General features: G+C 46.9%; 1 protein-coding gene across 1 annotated transcript in view; it reads right to left on the minus strand.

Moving 5' to 3' along the window:
* The window catches only part of LOC119089375 (CAP-Gly domain-containing linker protein 2), a 50968-nt gene extending 30197 nt beyond the window's left edge, over positions 1–20771 (minus strand). The window contains exons 1-2 of the mRNA XM_037212044.1: positions 20768–20771; positions 20360–20440 (exon numbers count right to left, since the gene is read on the minus strand). Of these exons, the coding sequence (XP_037067939.1) occupies positions 20360–20440; positions 20768–20771 (85 nt within the window). The remainder of the gene's footprint in view (positions 1–20359; positions 20441–20767) is intronic.
* Positions 20772–21215: the final 444 nt, after the last annotated feature.

Consider the following 21215-nt stretch of genomic DNA (forward strand, 5'->3'; position numbering starts at 1 on the left):
TTATCTGTCAAATATAACTTTAGATTCGGGTTTGTATCTAGCTCCTGTTCAATTCAGGCCTTCATCCCCCCCCCCACAGCTTGCAAATAAGTGTCTTAAATGTAGGGAGACAGGCATTTCTTAAGGAAGATCGCATAGTTTTGTACTGCTCAGCCCTCCCAACTCTCTTTGAAACTAAGCCTCTGCTTGAAGTGCAATAATTGTAGTCATATTTTGTTAGCATTAAAATGAAAATGATTGACAGTTCAACCTTTTCCAAATATTAATCTGGCCTGCTGGGAGCTGATGTGGCAGCCAATGTTGTAGGCAGTGAGGAGGCAGTGAGGAGTGAGGAGAAAGGAAGTGCAGAAAATTCAGGCAATGAGGGGGGGGGGGGCTAACATTACATTGCCATTTCCCCTTCACCAAGAGTTTACTTCAAATACAAGATGGTTTTGTGAGATTTTGGTCCTATTGTTATAGGAGTTCAGCAAAAAATTGGCATTTGGCTGTCCCGGAGGACAGTTTGGGGTATTTGATAACGATGGCACCTCTATCGTAACAGGAAAGGATGGAAGTGAATCACCCTGTACACCTTTGCACCAATGAGCATACCATTTGCATGGATGCAGCTGTAATATCTTTCATCATTGTGTTTGCTAACATTGGATGAAAACTCTTTTTCCGATGGAACCCTGAGCATAATTACTATTTGTATTAAGTGCAGGTTGTGAGGAAAGTTAGCATAACTCAAATACAGCCCACACTGGCTGAAAACAATGTAGATTGCCTGGTTGTGACATCATGTCAGGGATGTCCGTTTTCGTGCATGGTAAGGCAGTGTTAAATTTTTCTGACATTTGTGGGTGGAAAATGACACCTTTTATTGTTTTTTATGCAGCCACTCATTATCTTTTCTTTCATCCTCTCCACCACGGGCCATTCCAATTAATAAACTTCCTTTTTCTAAGAGCACCATTAACTCTCATTCAGAACTCAACAAAGCATTGGCCTATGGGTTACATGTCCCGCCTTTGATATTGGCAATGCTTGCACCATATGATGCATTCAATGGCTACAATCTGACTATATATTTTAGGTGACCCAACACGAGAACCAGTGCAAATCCTTCATCCTGCAGAACGTCATCTACAAGAAATGGAGAAGATGATGCCTTCTCTCTGAAACAATCACCTTGTGCATCCTGCATGCCTCATCCTGCCTGTATTTGACATGGCCTGGTCTGTGCATGACCTGTTTTTGACCTGATATGGCCAATCCTGACACCCAAATGCATCCTTTTTTAGTTCATGGTGAACTGAAATGAGCTGCATGCGTACAGAATATGTATTATACTCGCATACAAAAGCGTACATATAGTGAACAATATTTGACGACAACACTGTAGTAATCATTGCCAGATTCCATCAGCATGGAATGAGGCTGGAAGCTGCAATCTACAGGCTAATAGCACACCCAACATCATTGAAATGTTCTATTGCACCACGCGGCCATGGGTCATGGGGACACAATCACACCACAAGTTGATTGTTTGGAGACAATTGCAGCCAGTCCAAATGCAATATAACTTCAAATGCCACTCTGATCAGACGCACCGGTCTAGCTTTAACATGGCTTGATTCGTCCACAACCCGCCGATCCCCAGCCACACTTCGGGATCGTAACACGAGCGCCAGATTAGCCCCTGGTAGTTTCATCTTCGCCAGCAACGAGATGCCGATTGCCACCCTAGACGCGGCACTCGCTTACATCTGTCTGCAAAGATGGGTAAAGTTCATAGGATTATGAAACGGTACCGAGCAATGATAAGTAAAATAAACGAGTTTGGTCATCCGGTCCAGAAAATTTCAGCCAAAGTGATAGTGCTTTTATGTGTACATTTTCCTTTCTCGCTACCCCATGCATTTTCGGTGGTTTCCGGCGTCACTTTTTCAGATGAGTAGGGGCATGTCTTAAAGCTGTCCTTTGCGGCTTAGATGACTCAACTGAAGCCAAATTCAGCTGAAGTACCAAAATCTTATCAAAATGATAAATCACGTTGCATACAAACCGTTCAAGTAATATTTTCGTCTTGAATTTGCTATGTAATTGCAGGATGTATCTATTTTTCATTCGTCACTGCCGCGTTAAAGCGCCACCCAAACCTCCACCTAGGTTTTTCAGCTATCTGACCGTCATTTGTAACAAGCTAGTGATCAACGAAAGCGCGTTATCGTTTTCTACTGTTCACTGTTCTAGTGGTCCAACAAAGGCAAGATGTTTCTAGGTAGCATGTTCGGGCCCCGACCTGTCCCTACTTGGGAAAGGGACCCCAGAGCCCAGACCGGTGCGGATCCGACTATGCAGCCTCGGTGTTCTCGGACAGCTGGCTGACACAGAGCCCCCCATGCCCCACGGGCCCTGATCGGTGCATGAGGCCCTCTGACTGCATTTTGAGGATCCGGTCTTCTGGAAGATCACTTGATATGTCCGCGTCCTGCCCTTCGGACTTGCCGATCGGATCCTTGATCGTCGACCTATCGGGGCCCAAAGAACCCGTCGAGACCCCCGGGACCTAAGAACCTAAGGCTGTCCATGGGCCCCAGCGTCGCCGATGGTGGTGCCATTGAATCATGGTAGAAATACATATTTTCGGATAATGGAATTTGGAATCCATTATCGTTAACTAACATATTGAACTTTGGAATCATCCTAGGAAAATGGACTTTGGAAACAAATGTTATGGGATAGTGGAATTTGGCATTGGAATTGGAATTTGAAATTCAAATCCACCAGAAATTTGTTGCCCTTGAAATTAAATGTTGTGGAGCCCTTTGTGGAGCCTCCCCAGAATTTCGTGCCTCTTGAAAATGATGTCACGATACCCGAAATGAAGACTTTTGGTATCTTCACGAAAGGGGCCGGCCAAGAATTTCGTCATGGTGGGAGGTACAGGATTCGTGTCGCCACTGATTTTGTGCCCCTTAAAATGCTAATACTGGGACCTTGAAACAACCCTACTAGGTTTGGTGACTTTTGAAAATGAAGGTTTCGGTGCTCCAAATTGAAAGTTTTGGTGACCCTTCGCCAAATGCGGCGATCCTGAATTTCATCAATGAGGGGGTACAAACATTGCGGCACACTTGGATTTGTCATCTTAAAAATAAACATTTATGGCGGCCCCTGGAGTTGGGTGTCTCTAGAAAAATAAAGGTCATAACTCTCTGCAACGCAGGTCTTTGGTGTCACCTCGCCAAACGGTCAAGAATGAGACGATCATGAACTTCGCCAGGTTGAAAGACGCAGAACTTACCTTTGCAAATACAGCTCATGGAGTTCCAACATGAAGGTCTTGTTGTCCATTCACCGTGAGATTTTGGTGCCCTTTCATAGCGCCAAAACTTCATGAGTGGCCAGAGAAGGTGAATTGCGTGCCCCCCCCCCTCCCCCCGTCCTTCTGGATCCACCCCTGACTGCAAAGTATGTTGGACTGGAAGCAGAAGAATGAGACAATCAAATTTTGGCAGTGCTGAGACACTGCGATTGCAACATTAAATGAAGCATTTATTTTAGCTTTGGTGGCTGGTACCTCCGGGAGGAGCTCAACAACTACTCAAAATCCCTGCGTTCCCTCAGCCCCTGGGACGGCCTCTAAGCTGCACTATTTGTTGGCACATGCGGTGTCTACTATGACAGGGATGTGCTGTGGTCCAGTAGTGGCCGGTTTTCCCAAACAAATAATCCGTCTTCGAACCAAAACAAGGTGAAAAGTCGTGCTTTCCCCTTTTTGGAAGCTATGGTTCGTCTATGAAAACCATTTCTATGAAACTAACGCCCACCTGCTGTCCCATGATCATCTTCAAAAAATAAGCACTTGAGGATGTGTACACCTCGAAACATTTTATACCGTCAATATGATTGCTGTTTAGCACCAAACTCCGTTCATTCATTAACTCCGTGTATCTTGAAGGGCATGGCTCAAAACGGCAACTTTAAACTCATAATACCAGAAAAGGAGCTGAAAGCATTTCTTTCTTCTATCAAAACCAACTTATAGCTACATAATAGAGTTCACGAAATTCGTAAAGAAATGCGCGTGGTTAATGCGATGGGCTTGGCTGATGGATTCAGTCTACCAACGGAAAAGGCACAGATCCACCGCTGAAGACTTATGCTTAAACACCAACGCCAGCCCGACAACTGATAGATAGCAATGTCACAATCCTGTAATCTTTGTGGTCATACCGCATGAAAATGAAATATGAATGCCAGCGCATGCTCTACGATAATGGCTTTGAGTGGCAGCTGAATGGCGCGGAAGTATGCATCGAGCCCGACATCTGATAAGTGCCCGTTGAGCATGGTTATGACCACGCAGCACCCCGTGAAGACAGCCTGTCCAAACGCTGAGTGAATGTGCTAAAGCTCTTTCCTCGCTTTCATGCCCGGCGTCCGGGTCCAACGCACTCCATCGTCAACAGGAAACCCACTAGCGTATCATCGAATTTCTGAAAGGGCCCGGATAAAGAGCTTTTCAGGCTTAAGCGCGTGGCAGTCTCGCATTTTACGTTCGGAGATAGGGTTTCCGTTTTATAGCACTGCATAAGTGCACTTCAGGAGACAGGCTTTTATCGCCATCCAACCAACATCTTTCTAGAGGGGCGGAGCCCAGTCATTTTGAACCACCAGTGCTGACATGTACCTGAATTATAACGGTTGATCCTGTACGTCATAGAAAGCTTCGGTGACTGGGTTTCGATGCCTGATCTTCGGATCCATGGGCGTGTCCGCAATACACGACCTTCGTGCGTAATAAATGCTCGTAGAATAGCGCATTCCGGATCAGCTTCAATACGCACACGCGCAAAAACTCCTCATCTGGAGCGAATTCCAAATTAGACATTACCGCCATGTGCTTTGCCACCCAAGCTCAATCCCAAAACCGATCAGGGTCGGTAAGACTAGTATTCAAGGTTGTAAGAGAATCAACAGTCAATTTAAGGAAAAAAATGTATCACAGTTGGGTGGACGGGGGGCAGTGAAAGATACAGCACTAAAAAATGCAACACTATGATTTTGCAAAGAGTGCAGCTGTATTTAGTTTATGCATAAAATATGGTGGTGCACTCTGGGGCATTCATTAACGTGTTTTGACACCATAGACGCGTCTCCAACGTTTCTCATTCTTAGGAAGCCGCGCTTTTTCGGAACATTGGACGGCGATCTGCGGCCGAGGCGCGGGCGTCGGGTGGCAACCGAAGAATTCGGCGGCAGACAGCGGTGGAGACGACACTGGTTCATTAACGACACCCTGCATGGTAAACGTCTATTCGAAACACACATATAACACTAGGTATCCGTGTACTTAGTATCGAACGAAAACCGCGTCTTCGCACGTTTTATGTTAGTAATGACATGGTTCAGTCAGGCCCGGTCGTTAAAAAGCCAGAAAGTACGTAAATGACCTTAAACAGGAGCGTTTTGCACAAAAACTTACATAAATTATCACTAGGCAATTCACGAGAAGAGATTGGTCACTTGCGCACCGAACTGTGCCTAGCATTGACTTCTGCCGGTGGAGCCATCTTGGATGGCCATGTAACGTATCGGTGTTTGCCGCCGCTGCCTCAATCAGTTTGATTCTACCATTTACATTTTGCGCTTTTCGAAGACGTTTGCGCTTTTTGTGTTCTTTTGCGCAATCCCAAAACAAATCTGGCTCCATCGTTACCTCGTGTTAAATTCTCGCACTGACGGGAGGGACAGGTATCAGCCCTGTGGCTTTTTATTTTTGTAATCGCTTCAGAACTTTGTAGTCGCGCTGTCGTCTTGATATGCTATGAACGGATCGCGCTATTGTCTTGATATGCTATGAATTGATCGCGCTATCGTCTTGATATGCTATGAACAGATAGCGGTATTGTCTTGATGTGCTATGTACCCTACTCCGCATTCTTTTCTTGAACATCACAGTTTTTGGGGTCCAGGTCACGTCAGGTCCATGACCTAGTCAGGTTTAAGTCAATCTGATCACCACCTGATCTTAAAGTCATCAGATCACTCTCATGTCTTCATGCTAGGACTGTAATATACTCACATGTGCAGTGTTCTGGAATTGTCGACTTTGGGCATAAAGCAACACCCGGGAGGAGTTTTTCACTCCTTTTCCCCATATTTTATGTGAATTTTTCACTCCTGCCTAACATCGTCGAATCGCACATGCCAAACCCATATTTCACTTTCTGAGGTTTTCAGATGTCATCCAAAACCAAGCTCATTTGAAATCACCAAGCATAAACGAGGTTCCACAGAACCTGGACACCTATGGCTATGTCCTGCCTCACCTACATCTGAATCATGTCTATGTATGGGCAGAACAAGGGCGCCAGGTACCTTCAAGCCCAAGAACCTCAGCGACTCCAGCCGGTTGCACGCATCAAGCTGGGTTTGTTTACAAAATGCGTTACAATCGGCAGCTGTGTGCCAAATAAAAGATGTTAACGCATCCCTTTTTTTGGTCTCACCACCACGCCACGAAGGCAGAGCCTGGTGCAAACATCAGCAAGATCTGATAGAAAATATTACTCCATATTTCTTTTACTCGAAGAAGCTTCACCACTAAATTGCATCACTCCCGAAATGCAGGAGTGAAAAATTAAAGGAATGCCTTCTAAATGAAATTTACAAGATGAATATCACCATTTGAGCATTCGTGTTAACAGATTTTAAGCCAAATCAGCTGTTGAAAAAAAAATTGCCAAAAAGTCATCAGTCTTTATATTCATTTCATCAGTTTTGTTTTCCTTCGTATCATACGACTGTGATACCACTTTATTCTTCCTTTATTTCCAATTTCCTTTAGAGGTACCATCTGTTGCTTAAAATGTTGACCAATTTTTCTGCAAGAAGCTCCAAATGCAAACGTGCACGCATTTCGCACGTAAATTTAACTAATTCGCCAGCCGACCAAACATGTATGATATGCACGCAAAAGTGAACAATTCACAGGGAATGAAGGAGACAATTTAAAGCACGAAACTTGCATTTAGCGCCATTTTTGCCCTGTTAAACCCTCAGTTCACGGTTTTTTTGGTTCATGACGGAGCACGATAGTGATAAGTCTAACCCTTTCAAGCGTCTAACTCACCAACCTACTTAAAAAACTATCCTTATGCTGCCATATAGAGCTTTTTTAGGACGGACCTGACGCAGCTAATACAGAAGTACTTGATGGCGAAATTCTGCCCTCTGGAAATGTTTATCATGCACACCTCCTACTTGTTTCACATTTTAATCTCGTTGGTTGGTGGACATGATTGATTTCTATATTTGTGGGGTGAGTGGGATGACTGTCTGTCAGGAAAACCATGCAAGAGGTGCCGACTTTTTGTTTTGGGGCAGCGGGAAGAAGTGTGCCCTGAAAGAGCCGGTAAGTCTCCTGTGGACCAAGTAATTACTTACCTCACCTGTTTTCAACACATGGTTTGTAACCAGAGCTAGCCATTTTCTGGTTTAACCCATCGAGTTTTGTCATAAGACAAATTGTGATGCCAGAAGGCATGCAATGGGCCCATTTTGTTTTCTATTCTTGATGATTTGGCCCAAATTTCTTGAAGTGGTCCCTCATGGCTGCTTTAACTAGATGTTTTCCATAGTTGCCATGGTTTGCTGACTGGCAAAGGACCGTACTGTATATATGCACTATATTTTTAATACGGGCATACTCTAAGCTGCAAAGCATTTATAATGTGGGGTATCAGTATGTAGCAAAAAGTCAGGCCATCACACTGAAAATGTAAAGCCAACATCTCAAGCTTTGTCATTAAAGATGAATAAGCAAGCCTAAATAGATGCCTTTGCTTCAGCTGAAAAGGCAAGCAGAAAAACTGGCAAGGCCATCTAAAAGTTGTTACTTTTGGAGAAGAGATATTGTTTTGTGGAGCACACCCATTATTGTCCTTGACATAGGCTAACCATGGCAATCAAAATAAGTTGTTCAAATTGATTTAACATGCGCTCGGGTGGGAGTGGGTCAAAATGACCTCCCGAAGGTTTTTCCGGGATGGTTTCCGAACGGCACGATGTAGCCGCGCCAAATTTTGCATAGCTGTAGACAACTGAATAGCGGATCGCTTGAATCAAACATTAAGATGTACCTCGTAAGGTCGCTGACCTATGGCAGGTCAAAATCAGGCCATGGTTTCAGCGAAGGCAATTCCTAGGGAATCGTCCAATCTGATACAATAACGGAGTGTTTGAAGAAGCCATACATCCTGAGATGCTTTCCTAGGCACCACAAATCTTGAATGAGCAAACTACGTTCACCTAAGGTCAGGTATGATGGTCAGACCAAGGTCACAACTAACCTGATTTATCACTCTATGGCTTGCTGTATGGGATTGTTTGTGGTGCTCATTTCGAATGTATTGACAGCAGGAACCGCATTACACATCTTCCATTGACTTCTTAGAATTCAAAAAAGATCATTGACCTAAGATGACCCCGGTCGACATTTTGTTTTAGGAACATACTGTCTAGCATAATCTTTGACGCTTATTCAAATGCAAAACTCCAAGAAGTCCCGTTTGATTTTGACCAACATGACCTTGAAAAGGTCAAACAAGGTAAATGACCCCAAATGAGCTTTTGACCTTTTGCTTAGAAACAGTTGCCTAGGTTCTGGGGCACTTTGGAGACCAATCTGGCATTGGAACCTTGTTTGACCTTATTTGACCTTAAGGTCATGACCCAGGAAGCTCAAACTTTGACCTAAGTGAGTTCACATACAGGTCAAGACACTCTGAAAATGTGGTGTCTAGTTTTTTTTAGTTCCCGAGGTCTCAGGGGGGGGGGGTCAAATTGGCCCCCTCCCCCTCCCGAGCGAAAGGTATCTAGCGGGCCATCCGGGCACGTGTTAAGGTGTTTTGATTTGTATGTTGTTAACTTTGCCTGATGTCAACAAGCATATACAAATGAGCTGAATATAAATGCAAGTTGAAACCAGCCAAAAATGAGCTTTATCATGTTTTTATCACAAGTGCTTCTGTCAACAGATAGGCGAGTTGAGATAATGTTCAACATATGGGCTACTCTAACGTAGGTTACGTTGGTTGAGTGCATGAAAATTGGCAATAGGAATCGTGCAAGAATCCGTAACTCACAACTGCTGCTGTGATACGGATTAGACAGGATGAGATGAAGTAAGGCCTCTTTTGGTTAGGCATAGTTAGGCTATTTTCATGGAAATAAGCATTGGTATTTTGTAACAAACAGTGACAAAATGTTTGTTTTTCCTGATCCCATCATAACTGAAACGAAAGGTATGTCTGTTGTGTTTGACTTGGTGATGGGCTGATGTGTAGGAGGCCAAGGTTTTTTTTGTTTGAGTTCTTTATGCTTGTCGAATTTTCGGTTGTCATTTTGTTGTTGAATTCCTTTGCGTTGTTTTGCATTTAAAGTGCTGTGGAAGGAAAGTGCAAAATGCAGTATGAAATTATCGGTGTTACATGATTTTTTATGTTCGTTACGCTGTCATGAAATTACTGTGCTTTAATGTATTCTGTTTTCGCTTTAATGGCTTACGATGTTTAAAAACAAAACAGTTTTGTCAGGCTTATGATATTTCGTCCATGCCAACTTGAAATAGATGTCTTTGTTTGCTGAAGCATCAGTCACTAGCACATAAGTTCCATCTTTCGTGAATTGAATTTTTCACTCCCGCACGGTCTTTTTCCAACGGAATTTTTCACTACCACCCTAGTTCAAAAGCGATTCTAGCTCACTGCACATGTGTGGTAATCCTTACTCCCTGCCGGACAAGCTGGGCCCCCTAGCTGGCCAAAGCAGCATAGGCTTTTGAACCAGAGCCAATAGTCTACGCAACCATAAGTTCGTGCAAACCGCTCGATCGTGCGGCGACATTGACCTGTTTTCAATGTTTTTCACCTACGAACAGTACAAACTATAAAGATCGAATTTCACATATACCTAATTGGTTGATTTACCTTTCCATGACTTCATGTCGAGCCTCACCGAGCGTTAAACCGAGAATGGACGGCGCAAACGGTAAACATCATGATTCGGTGTGACCTGTACCCGTTCCCCCAGAAAAAGGGACTTATGACCGGACACCAGTTCACACGGCTGAAGATCAGAAGACGCCCGCACCACTCTCCACATGTATGAGATAAGGGGCACTTTCATGACAGCAATGGGGTTTGCTCGAATTGTAATCAAATGGTGACAGCCATGGGTTTGAGCCTGCCCTGATTCGCCGCATTTGGCGACACCAATGGACAGCGGGAGCAGCGTGGCTTCTTTAAACTTGTTCTTAGAGCATTTGTCTCAAGATCTGGATGAAGTAAATTTACGTGTTGTTTTTGTGCAAAATGACAAAGTAAGATGGTACGAGATCTTGCATGGAAAAACGTAACTTGGAAAGCGGACCGTTCTTTTGTAGAACCCTGTAGACAAATATAACCACAGACTCATCAGGAGAGCGTGAGCGCGAGATTTTCGACGTCCTGTGGTAGTCAGTTGAACGGACAGTGGTTACTCCGCGCCATTTGTTTGTTGAAAAAGAAAGAGAAGACGCGCCTCTATGTCACGATGCCTCTCGATGCATTGGCGTCCCTTTGCGGTTCTTTGCCTGCTTTGTCAGTTTCTTATTATGGCAAGAGGAATGAGATACGGGTTTATTATACATGCACATACGCCCACTTGGTATTCGTCTTCCTACAGGCTGCTGCCGACTAACTGGAGAAAAGCAATGTAATTTTCCAATTTGATTGCCCTGATGAAAATTGCTAGCTTCACAACATAACTTATATTGACGTTGCAATAACATCTCTATACAGAGGTTTAACCATGCGCTGAAGAGGAGCCGTTTGACAACGCCTGGAAGAGAAACACCACAGACAAGTCAACCGAAACGACCTCACCGAAAACGCAAAGATGCTAATGACCTGTCATGTAAGCGTTCGCTTATCGTGTTCAAGTCCCTCCACATCAGGGAAGCCGCTGCATCACTTATTAAACAAATGAATTCGTGCACCACTTGCAGATTATGGGAATAATAAAATTGCTAAAGCGGGGGGGGGGGGGGGGAAGGAGAGCACTGTCCGTTCTAGACTGAACCGCCCTATCTTTTTGTCACTGCATGAGTCATAATTTCGAATTGCCAGAGCGAATGAAAAGGTGTCACGTGACTGAGTGTGATACCTTAATCCTTTAACATAATATCTCTGTGCGATGAGCTGACATTCATTTCTGTATTTCTTTAGAAGGTGGAAATAGATATTTCTGAACGTTAATATAAAATACACGACAACCCCTTTTCGTTCCTTGATCTTGAACCTTCCGAACAAATCTAAACGTAACAGAAGGCTCATTGATCGAGTGATATTCTTCCAACTTGTACTAATATATGTATATATATATATATATATATATATATATATATATATATATATATATAGAGAGAGAGAGAGAATATATATACGCATAGAGAGAGAGAGAGAGAGAGAGAGAGAGAGAGAGAGATATATATATATCTATATATTATATATATATATATATATATATATATGTATATTCATGTGTGGTGTGTGTGGTGTGTGTGTGTGTGTGTTGTGTGGTGCGTGTGCATACTATGCATTAGAACTGATTCCATAAATGCATTTTTCGCCGCCCTGGATTTTGCTAACCATCGGATTAACGCCCCAGTCCACCTCAACACCCACATCCTGTTGATAACTTTGAGGGAGTTTCTGGCGGGCCGCACGCTGCTTTGCGGTTCGGTGCCGATCACCGGTGGCGATAAGCCAACTAATGTGAAACTAAAACTTGGCCCGGCTTGCATGAAAGGTCTCAAAGCTCCGTCTCGGATTCGAGGAAGCCCCGCTCCGGTAGCAGATAAGGGTGAGCCGGCAGCCCGGAACCGGGAGAGGAACAACGGCGCGCCGCCCGTCATACCAGCACGTCCAAGGTCAGTACAATGGATCAGTCGAAGGTGATGCGCTTATATTTAACGGCGATTTCGCCGCGGATCATTGAGAAGCGCTTTTATTTGAGGCGGCGGTGTCTGTTTTCACTCAAATGACACACATGTATGCAAATGATTAATTTCGCAGTGTACTTTGCCATCAACTGGTAGCTGGCTAGACATCAAGACAATCGCCAGGACAATGAACGAAGACAAATTGTGTTGCACACATGACTATTGCCAGTGGGAAATGGTTGACCCCTTGAGCACTGATGGGTGGTGTAAATGGAAAGAGGTTGCAAGTCAGAGTTGCCGACCCTGCATGCACACAAATATAACTACATATTTGAACGCGAGCCCAAGGGAGGGGAATGTGGGCTAACTAACTGATCTTTGAACTACCAGTGCGGCATACTTTGGCGTGGAATCTTTTTGGGGTATATCTGCATAGTTCACACGCCTGCATCGGTACATATTCGGAAATTCAGTTTTTATGCACAATGTAATCACCTTACCTGACATGAACCAAACAAAGCCTATTCAACCAACTTACCATGCATCTAATTTGGGCGCGTTCGGCCGAGGGAAATTTATTCAACGAACAATTATCTCTCCCGTAATCACCCTCGGAGCTTCTCCATTTGTGTTCAGGCTGTCCGGAAATTATCCCCCAGATTCGTCTTCCATGTGCCATTTGCAGCCAAAGTCATTATGCAGGGCGAAAAAACTTTCTTCCAGCTTGACAGTGATCTGAAAATTTTCTAGCACACTCCCTCGGCACGGAAAATAATCTGGTAAATAATCTGGTAAATAATCTGGTAAATAATCTGGTAAATAATCTGGTACATAATCTGGCAACAGTTTTCGTATTGGCAGTACAGAACACCGTTCCGGAAAATTTTCCGAGATCACCTGCCGGCCGAACGCGTCCCAGTGCGAATTTAAGTCATTTATTCCACTAGTACATCGATCAGGCTGCATCTGGATGATGCTGGCAGCTCTGTGGTGCTTCCTATGCCGGCCATCAACGACCATCATTCATTCTACCCGTCTGACTTGTCTACTGCCGAGGGCATACGACTGGATCAGGACTGTTCCGCGCATCAACTTCGTGCTGCCTTACAGTTCAAGGTTTCAGGATCGACATCTGAGAAATAAGGCACCCTGGAACGTGAAGGGCCTTATTTTCGCTACCATTGTATGTGCCTCTCTCCAACTTGCATCAACCTCTGCCTGCGGTTTTGGAGGTACCTCCCGGACTGGGCGTACGGACCAACGTGTCAAGTCTGGAAACACCTCTGCCTGCGGTTTTGGAGGTATCTCCCGGACTGGGCGTACGGACCAACGTGTCAAGTCTGGAAACACCAATGCCTGCGGTTTTGGAGGTATCTCCCGGACTGGGCGTACGGACCAACGTGTCAAGTCTGGAAACACCAATGCCTGCGGTTTTGGAGGTATCTCCCGGACTGGGCGTACGGACCAACGTGTCAAGTCTGGAAACACCAATGTAACTAGCAGCGTTTGCATTGTGGCGGTACGCTGAGAACTTTGAGAAAATCGCGAATAGTCTAAAAGTGTCCACGGCAGCAAGTCTCCACAAGGGAGTCGTCGCTACTTATGGTCTCCTGAAATGACAAACTAATCTCAGATGAGAACATGTAGCGAGAGGTCTTATCGTGGAGACCGTGCAGCGTCCTACCAAGAGGACTTACGGTGTAAGCTCTTAAAAGCAGTTTTAGCGTAGCTTTCACATGATCTGCAAATATCAACTGTGTGACGGATGTGCAGATTTTTGTCCCATAAATCTAGTTGGTGTGATTTGTCTATGCCAGTTCATCGGCAACTGTGCGGCAGTGTCAGGTCAACATCTAGCAGAAATGCGTCATGGCAGTACAGGGATCATTAAAACATCACCTGCAGTGGCCCGTTGAACTAGAGTTTTCTAACTGAACAAGTGGCGTCAGGTTCTTGACCACAAACGGAGCATAGGAAGAACAGCAATCCAAAAAGCAGTGTTCACCAACAGTATTCAGTAAAGGGCTGCCGGAACTAGGTAGAGGGCAGGATGTTAAGCCCCCATGTCCTGAGAACTTAACATCAGCCCATGGAAATTGAGTAGATATAAATCATCAAACATGGGAGGACCCCCACTGACGCTGGGGAAAATATTACATTACATACTAGGCCACTTCCTTACTCTTGAATTTTGCTCTGGCACATCACGGGTCATCTCCATGAAGCGTTCTGGGTGTGTGGACCCGATTCTATTTGTTTTCGTATCGTGTTTTGTATTCTTAGTCGTGTTTTATAATTTTGTATCACGCTCTGCATTTTTGTACTTTTTATATTTTCGCGTTCTGTTTTGTATCGTTTGTACTGTTCACCTCTGTTTTGACGCCAACGTCTCTGTCAATCTTCATACCTGCCTCACCTTGTGCGATTTCCCGATTCCTGAATGTCATTCCTGGTTCATTTTGTCTTAAAATGCTACGATCCTACTCTGTTCTCCATCCAACGTCCTCTTTCCATTCTGCCCATCATGGGCATGATCATCGAGCGTATGACGTGGCGTCAGCGGGTGGCGGTCACCTACATGTCCGGCAATCATATTCTGTTCTCCTCCCATCATGGTTTCTGTACCCGCTATTCCACGGCGACTACCCTGCTCACCGTGACCAATCAGATTATTTCCAACATGGAGCGTGGCAATTTTCACCCCTATGCCTTGCTGTATCTTAGCTCATTTTAAATTATTTTCCAAGCTCATGCTCCATTACATTGACCCGGCCCGCGTCTACTCCTACCTCTTTTTAGATCATTCCCAACCAGTCTGCAGCTCCTTTCTTTCTGGTGACAATGTGGTTTCCTAGCTCGTTTCCAATACCATGGGAGTCTTCAGTGACGAGTCCTCTGTCCTCTTTCATTCAGTCGTCGCCATCAACCTCAGGCCGCACGCGTGAAATGCTCATGTGACCCAGTTTGCTGACGACACCCAAATCCTTATGTCCAATGTCAAACGTAACTACGTTCCCTCGTCCAACGCATGGAAACCATTCAGTCCTTGTTCCTAGCATCATGGTAGTATGCCCTAAGTCCTGATTTCAACGCATCCAAAAACCGAAGTCTTTCTCTTTGGAACCAAGCAGAACTCTCGCGAAATTTCCCTCGTCAGCATATGGGTCGGCGGGAGCGACCGCGAGTGCGAAACAAACCGTTTAAAACTTGGGTCTGCTATCTGACCACGCACGTCATCAATGTCCAGAAAAGCTGCGGCCTCCTGATCGGGTTCTGCCAACGGGGACATTTCCTCCCACAGCGAGTGCTGCTGACCATCGTACTGGGTCTAGTCATATCGCGCATGAGATACTGCATTTCAGATTATGGCCAGGGGTCAAGTATTGTGCGACACCAGCCCGCTCAGTGCTGTGCGACACCAGCCTGCTGAAAGTACTTATCTTCGCTTCTGGAGTAGTTGCTGGCTTCCGAAGGTATCACCACGTGCCCCGGGCGTGGGATGACCTGCACTTTGCCACGCCGCGCCAAATGTGTCACGAGCAATCTGTTGTCGCAGCGCACAAGGCCCGCTAGCGAGGCAAACCTGCGTATCTCGCTTGCTCAGTTCCAGCATACGCCGACGCGCGAAAACTGCAAGTGTTCTGCCCGCATGGATCAGCGCCTGCACCCCCAGCGATACGCATGTCGGCAGCTGATATTAAATCAGGTATGGAATTGCCATGAGGCCAACCCCCCCCCCCCCCCTCTACCCTAATCTGCGCAGGGTGACAGGACCGGCCAAACCCACAGGGGTAAATTTGTCATGATCTGATCAAGGCTAAAGAACGTGTACCTATCACCGATGAATGACCAAAGCGAATATGGCTATTCTTGGGCCCGAGTCATGCAGACATGGCAATATGCACGAATGCATAACATGCACACTTAAACACAACCCTGCACAACAGACAGTTCACGCGAGATGATTACTTAGGGAGAAAAACACGAATTAATGTAACACAAATATAACTTATGAAAATACAAAAGTCACAGACGGTAGAAGAAGACAGCGCACAAAAATAACCACAATATGGGGGAGAAAAGCCATCGCTGAAAGACACCTCCATATCAACGACAAGCGATGCTTTCAGCCATGCGTGAACTGTAGCGATGCCATGGCGACTAGTTCAGGCGATAACACATTACATGGACACGGGGCGCGGTACACAAACTGCGGTTTTCCGGCTGCGTACTAAAAGTACAAGGTAGTTTGAAAATGTAATCATGCCGCGTGCCCCGCACGTGATCGGGACGCTCTCCATAAGAGAGAAACCTGATGGCTAGAATCGATAGGCCGACACCATCAGCGTAGGAGATTGAGGTTCTCGACGGTGAAAGCGGCTGACCATGCCAGTATCTTCCCTCTCTCAACCCACTGTCAGTGCTGGAGAACTCAAGAGACTTAACGCAATCATGCGCTCAATACCTAACCAGTTAGAACAAAGACTGTGCGTTGAGCGTGGCTGGGGTGTGCTGTGGCCATTTTGGGCTGCTTGTGGTCATGTTACAGCCCTATAAAGGACCGTGACCGGGGACGCGTTTGCACCGCATTGGACCATGCTTGGAGCACTCCGAACCGTTTGAAGTTCGCGCAGGAACGGGTATCTTTTGACCGTGTCAGGGACACAATGACGCCGCCCTGGGCCCCACCTACATCCATCGTGAAGCAAGGAAAGAGGAAAAGGCACGGTCTACGCGCCACACGCGGGTGCGTCGCGTTGGCACGTGGGGGCGGCATGAGGCTATCGGGCTAACGTCATGGGTCACGCACACAGGTTGTCCGGTAATGCTATCAGGCCTCGCTGTTCGCCGCGTGCGAGCGGTGATCACGGCGGCAGTTCTGGGTGGCGGCGAGAGATGATGGTGTTCAGAAAGACCTCCACCCGTTGTCGCTCACGCTCGCTGCGCGGGTCTGTCACAGTGCCGGAGTGGCAGGCGGGCGCAGCGGTCGTCCGTGCTCGCTTCCAGCCGAGCAGCGGCCATCGCCGACCGGATGCGCGGGTCCATCTCGAGACAGGGACGTCATTCCGTGGCCAAGGCCAATGACGCAATCTCAAGTCCAAATCATCGTCGAGCGCCGCATTATCTACACCTGTTACAAACATACTCTAGTCGTGCTTGAAGGTACCAGAATATCGTGGTGTAGCACTCGTGCGTTGACTCGACCACAGGTAACCATAGAGACGTCTTGAGCTCAGCCACAGGAGACTATAGAAACGTCTTGAGCTCGGCCACAGGTGATTACAGAGGCGTCTTGAGCCCAGTCAGTGACAGAAAATACCCATGGTTAACCCATAACACACGCATGGTATAATAAGTGGGAGCATAGCTAAGTATAGCATAAGTCCAACAGACAGGTCCCAGATGATTATTCTAAAATATTTTCTTCAGACAATTAACCCCAAATAGTTTTTCCCGGTGCTTTTCAGGGGGGGGGGGGGGAGGGAAGGGGGACCGCAGCGCCTGGTAGCAGTCTGTTGCACGTGCTCTGAGTCCACCACTGGAGTTGGGCTGACCGTTTTCATTCTATCATTATGCCTCCGGGCATTAGTGCCAGCCAGGTCTGCGGAAACATTCTATTCATAGAGTGTGATGTCGCTTTGCGTCCAGATCGGCCGATTGGCTAACGTTGCCAGCTAACGTTTCCATGCCGGCTGGATTAAGCAATATGGATTTTTGTCACACCCAGTGCCGCTGGATCACCATAAAACGTCTTTCCTCCGACCAAGCAAACTCCTTCCCCAGATGTGTTTTCTCACTGAAATGAAAGTCATTACTATGCAAAAAAGAACTTTCCCACTTCTCGTTTTTCGTAAACAGGCAATACCTTGCAACCGAGGTTGGCATCAAATCACGTTTTACGTCTGGTCCACTGCCCAGCAAACAGGGACAAGGCCCAAAGAAATTGCGCCCAGAACCTGCATGTAAATAGTCAGCGAACGTTTCGGAGGTGCACGGGGCCTCTTAATTCGACAGAGATAGTAGACCTAGGTGTGGAACGCGCGCTCGCGCTCCCTCCTTACAATGACAGATGGTACACGCGGGGGGGGGGACATCACTCCCCCTATGTGCAGGGGACGTACAGACCAACACGCAGCCTCACGGATTGACGGACGACAGTGAGCCCGACACTGGCTCCAGCTCCATCGCTGACGGCCCTGGCTAATCACGCCAGACTGCGTCGGGCACCCTCTCTCGCTCGCCGACAGCGAGTGCACAGATCACGCATGGCGCAGATGTGACTACAGCAACTACGACCACAGTGACTGAGTAATTGTGACTAAAGTGACTTTGGTGTTTTGATATCAAGCCCCCGATGTCACACAACATGACGTCAGCTGCACCAGTCCGTGCCGAATAAAAGTTCACAATGCTACACCACATGACGTCAGCTGCACCAGTCCTTGCCGAATGAAATTCCGCGATGCCACACCACATGACGTCAGCTGCACCAGTCCGTGCCGATGAGTGTTAACATGTGTTGGACAATGCTCGAGGATGTGGGCGTAATCCGACCATATGGATCAGGGGTGGTACTGTTCTGAGTTGGGTAACAGCCATGTTTTGAATGCTATTTTGCATTCATAAGGTCAGTGGTCGATGCGCGACGTTTAATCACTTCAAAACAGGACACTCTCAGAAGATGTCAAAATGCCATGGTGTGGTGAAATGCGATGAAATGTGATGAAATGTCAACATGCCAAAATGCCATGCCAAAGATCTCTCAGAAGCGTTTACCAAAAAGGTGTTGAAAACACAAACAATGTAACGCACAATGTTTGAAACTGGAGCCAATCACACAATGTTTGCAAAAGTTTGACACTTGTAGAAACAGCTGCACACAAAATCTACGGGTTAATTAAAGAAGTCTTGAAAACGTCTAAGACGGTTTTAGTCACATCTCATCCATATTGTCAGACAGACCAACAATACGAATGCTGTTACGACAGTCTTGCACCGTCGTCGTTTTTACTTCACCCATGGACTTTTTTTATTTTTTTTTGTTTGACTGGCTAATTTTCAGTCACGTCATTCCTGTGTTGTCTTATTTCTATTTATTTCTATGCAAATGTGATTTTGCTCAATGACATACCGTAGGAAACGGAAGAGTCCCAGTGGGCTTGTCCTTTAACCAACACAGGCTCTCTGCGCGATGCGCGGAGAGGTCCCATAAGGGACCATGTGAATTAGGAAAATCCAGAAAAGCCTGTCCTTATGATTAACAGGAGACCTCTGTGACCCACATCAGGCCACGCACACGGGAGGCCAACTGGGAGCGTTACGCCGCTCGCCTGGACTACATGAAAGCCTTGGAAGTAGAGCGGATAGTATCTGACCTTGAAGCATCTCGACCTGACTGGAAACGCTTCCTTGAACAGCTCAGAATCCTCGAGCCTGCAAAGGCCTCTAAACCAATCCAGCCACAGAGGTTGAAATTTCCACATCATCAACTTGCCAAGTCTTCTGACCAGAAAAAGGCTTCTGGAAACGGGGAGATCATGACCTTCCAGGAGAAAGCATTCCTCAACCCTGCAAGAAGCCGCCGTGCTTGCACGAGGCTCATAGTACCACAACAAGACCCAGGGGCCAGGGGAGGCTCTTCGACCTGTCATCACAACGCAGAAGCAGCGACGGCAAGGCGGGCGCCCCGCGTAATCATAGTGGTTCGCAGTGTAATTTTGCGAGGTCTCACCAACGGTTCTTTTGGGCCCACTATCCCAAAGGAAGGCAGTCTTCTAAGCGCAGACTCGGACACACAACCTGGCGGGTATGAAGAGGAGGTGTCATTTCTGCTGGGAGAGTAAAGGTCACTGAAACCAGCAGCCCCTTCCCCCTAAACGTTTTCCCAGCGCCTACCCAGCCGTTTCGTGGGTGACAGGGTGCTTATGGGTCACATTCAGAACTGTTTCCCGCCGAAAGTAGGGAAGTTGCTGCTCACGATTTAACATCAATCAAACTCACGAAAATTCAGCAGACGCTCCTATATGACCCATCAGGTTCGCAGCCATCGTTCGAATGAAGGCGCACTCCTCACTACGCACCACATTCTGACACTGCTTTTTCGTGACGTCATACCTGATGAGGTGCGCCACACCGCGCCGGGACGCTGATATCACCGTGACGTCAAGATTAATGAGGAGTGCCAACCTATCCTGGGACGTTCCTTTTCATGACGTCATGTCCGATCGCAAGCGCCTCGTGACACTGAGATGCCCGTACTGTCATGACGTCATACGCGATGAAACGCACCGCGCCACGTCAAGGCACTCCGCGTCCTGACGTCATACACAATCAAGCACCCCTGGTCACGCCGGGGCGCCGGGCGTGGTGATGACGTTATACCTGACGAGATTCGCCGCGCCACGCCGGCCTCGCTCAGCTTCCGCAGGTGCTCGTAGTCGTCCATCGCTGACCTCACGTGTCCTGCGGCGGCAAACAGAGTGACCACGTCAGGCTCTGCCCAGCCACGCCCTGCTCTGCAGCCGGTAACCAAGTCTGCAGCGGCTGCCAGCCACTAGACATGCAAGATTTTCTTGCAAGAAACACGATTCATGTTGTAACCACTGGGCGTGCTGATGCTGGACCCAGAGGGCTTCCAGGGGTTTGCATGCCGGCACTTGTGAATGGGCACCATCACCGGGCCAAAATCGGTAGGGTTTGCTCCGTACCGATACTGACACCAGATCTGAAGCCATTCAACATAGCCCAACGTTCTCAGGCTTCTGTGAGTTGCTAACGCTGACAGCTCACCCATTGTTCCGGTGCTAAAAAAGCTTACTTATTGAAGGCTGCCGGCACTATGGTAGCATGGGTGAGGGGGAGAGGAAGGGGGGGGGGGGGCCGGCATTGTACGAAGGAGTGGCCCGATTTTTAAATAACTGTGCGGTTGCCTTCTACTCGCCAGTAATACCAGGCAAAAAGTGAATAGCCGCGTCCATTCCCTCCAATGACGAAATGTTCAAATATTTCGTACTGGCTGAATAGTGTCATCAAATGCGAGTGAGTAGCAGGGTCAATTCGTGGTCAATACGTCACGTATAACAGCGTTATGATGTGGCAGTGAATAGGACCCGGCCCAGACCAGGGTGCCCCCCCCCCCCCCTATCCGCGAACAGTCGCTGCGCCGTAAGCAACATGCGCCAATGTATATACGAGGCTTGGAAAGGGCCGGGCTACATTCCAGAATGGCTGGCTAAAG

The sequence above is a fragment of the Pollicipes pollicipes genome, unplaced genomic scaffold (assembly GCF_011947565.3).
Source record: "Pollicipes pollicipes isolate AB1234 unplaced genomic scaffold, Ppol_2.1 Scaffold_3087;HRSCAF=3621_pilon_pilon_pilon, whole genome shotgun sequence".
NCBI lineage: Eukaryota > Metazoa > Arthropoda > Thecostraca > Pollicipedomorpha > Pollicipedidae > Pollicipes > Pollicipes pollicipes.